This window comes from Cyprinodon variegatus, unplaced genomic scaffold (genome assembly GCF_000732505.1).
Source record: "Cyprinodon variegatus isolate N-32 unplaced genomic scaffold, C_variegatus-1.0 Scaffold2, whole genome shotgun sequence".
NCBI lineage: Eukaryota > Metazoa > Chordata > Actinopteri > Cyprinodontiformes > Cyprinodontidae > Cyprinodon > Cyprinodon variegatus.
In genome coordinates, this window is record NW_015150455.1 from 2072240 (window position 1) to 2075049 (window position 2810).

General features: G+C 38.6%; 1 protein-coding gene across 1 annotated transcript in view; it reads right to left on the bottom strand.

Annotated features, from left to right (window-relative positions):
- LOC107103607 (metalloreductase STEAP4-like) overlaps nt 1–1048 on the bottom strand; it is a 14097-nt gene extending 13049 nt beyond the window's left edge. The window contains exon 1 of the mRNA XM_015403412.1: nt 603–1048. Coding sequence (XP_015258898.1) covers nt 603–803 — 201 coding nt within the window. The 5' untranslated portion in view covers nt 804–1048. The remainder of the gene's footprint in view (nt 1–602) is intronic.
- Between the last annotated feature and the right edge of the window lie 1762 nt (nt 1049–2810).

Consider the following 2810-nt stretch of genomic DNA (forward strand, 5'->3'; position numbering starts at 1 on the left):
GGAAGACTTTTTAACCAATCTGTCTGTAATATTTGATCAAATTGACTTAAAAAGCTCTCAGATTACATGTGTTATTAACTGGCACTATGTAAATAAGGTGAATTGAAATGAATAATGACAAAATCTAGCATCTGGATTTAAGTTAATATGTGAGTGCTAAGAGAAAGAAATTTTCAAATATGTCAGATTTGACCCATTGAGTAAATGTAGCCTGAGGATAAAATTATAACTGGAGGACAAACATTTTCCTCATCAGGTTGAGATGAAGAACAAGACGCTGATAATGCACAGTGATTAAACAAAGGGGTACACACTGGGAGGATTTAAATGGGAACCAATCACATTCTAGGCACATCACAGTTTGTCAAGGTAAGATGTTGCATGAAGGACAAGACAGTCTGCAGTAGAACTTAACCATGTGTTATCTGAACCATTACTGGACTACACAGAAATAATCAGTAACATTGTTCAGTTTTTAAACAGACAGAACAAACTTATTACTTTAAATTTTATCATCTGCACCTTGTAATCACCACCAACAAAACCTCATCAAACTGTTAAAAACATTTTCATCACTCTACACGAAACATTATAACATGTACCTGAGCTCCTGAGGGAATTGGGCCGCAGCTGTGTGGTCTCCGGCTGCCATACACCAACCTGTAGCCAGACTGCAGTAGACGTTGACCCAGAGAGCGCCCCAAGTCCCCTGTCCCAAAGATACACACTTTCTCCTCCTTAAGGGTGGCTGGAGCACTCACAGGGTACAGTGACACGCTCTCTTGTTTTACCTCTTCAGACATCCTGTTCTGCCTGTCCGCCGACGTCAAAGAATTGGATACAAATAATAAGTCTTGTGGATTTGACAGGATGACTTGCTCCTACATGTGGTTCTTCTCCCAGGGCCACGACAGCTAGACTGAGCTCTGCCTTTATTAAAGGTAAATGTATCTCACTTAATTTGCCTTAGAATTGCCAGCCTGTCCTGTTTGCCATGGAAAACTCTGCTGTCTGTTGTGCTAACTCACTGCAAGAGCTGAACTTTCAGTCTTAAGGCAGTATTTATTATGTCCCACCCCCTTCAGTTCAGAATTGGCTCTCTCTACAGCTTGTCTAAACTGGGAAACTCCATGGCAAAAGGTAGGAAGCATTTGTGCAAGTCCTGGCATAGGCTTTCTTAGTGTAACTCTGTTTCCTGCTCTGTGTTTGTGTGATTATTTGGCAAAACCTCTGGGAAGATTCCTGTGTTCCCTGTTTCTGGGAAATGAGCAGGTCTTCTGTGACATATTATGCAACATTGGAAATAACACTCTAATATCCAACAGCCTGCAGAGCTGGCCAGCTATTTTCCAGTTTTGCTAAATCACTGTTATAAATCCCTCTTGTTTAGATGGTATAAATCAACCCTACATGTGGTTGAAAGAACACTTTGGAGATGTTTATTTTTCTGTTTGTAAAAGTGAAGTATGAGTGAATCAAAGCTCAAAACATGCTTAAATCTTAAAGCAAGTTTAGCTCTGTTATTCATGTATGTATCGCCTTTCATCCCTGGCTGTAAATCAGTAACACTGAGCTCTTCAAAAACAAACATTTAAAGTAAATACCAGGTCACAGTATGCAAATATATGTACACAAACACAAAATGTGCTGGTATGCTTTGAAGTCCCCTTCCTCTCTTTTCTGCACAGTTTCAGCTCAACATCCATGAAATCCACGTGGTCTACCCCAAGCTCATTATTATTTTGACAAGAGGAGAAAACAAATAGCACACATTTTTTTTATTAGCGAGAGGTTATTTGGTCTTGCACTTGGAGCGAAAAAAACAGTCCTATAATCAGCCACTAATGCATTGGTCAGCAGAGGAGCTCACTAAATCACAGAGTGTGCAGGAAAACCCACCAATTACAATCTAATCTGCACTCTTGTGTCGGCTTCTATGAGTAATTAATGTCCTTAGCCCTGTAACTCAAGTTGGCCTTTGCCTGTAAACCCTTCCTTTACTCCCAGAGGATGAGAATAGCTCCAGTGTTCAGAGCTGGGGTGAACCACAGACCTGGTGATCTGTCCAAAGCTGTAATTGCTAACTATGCTCTGAAGCCTTACTCAATCGCCAGTAAATATTTGTGTGGGCACGTGTTTGTGAAATATTGCTGCTTTTTCTTTTCTTTTTTTTTTTTTTGCTGATGAGACACCTGTACATTCATAAGCCCAAACATCGTCTTTTTTAAGCACATCCTTGTAACTTATGTCTGGAATTGGAGACCAAAAGCAAAAAAGGTGTAAAAAGACAGCACTGGGCAAATGCAAGGCTGCTGAGACAGCATCTAGAAGTTGGCAAAGAGTTTTTATGTTGTGTATAGGACACTCAGATAAAGAACTGATAGCTAAGTCTCCAGCTCCATTTGAGTGAGCAAAATTCTTATTCTTACAGAAAAAATAATATTATCATCATAGCTTGTAGACTTAATAAACAGCACACCTATCCAGGGATTACAAAGCCTTGTTTATGATTTATGTGTATTTCATTGACTGCTCTTGACAAAAAAAATAAAATAAAAAATATGTTTTGCATTTCTCAGACATTGTTTTTTCTGCCTCACTTTTGAACATAATTATTACTCAGATGCGCTTTTGCATGAACCACCTCTCAGAAAAAGCGATAGAGAAGGTATTGATTTAATTAAACCACTGTAGATAGTTATTAATTAATAATTGTTATTATTAAGTTATATTATTGATCATAAACTGCAGTGTTATACTGGTAGTGGACATATGAGCAACAACATTTTAATTTAATCTCCATACACATG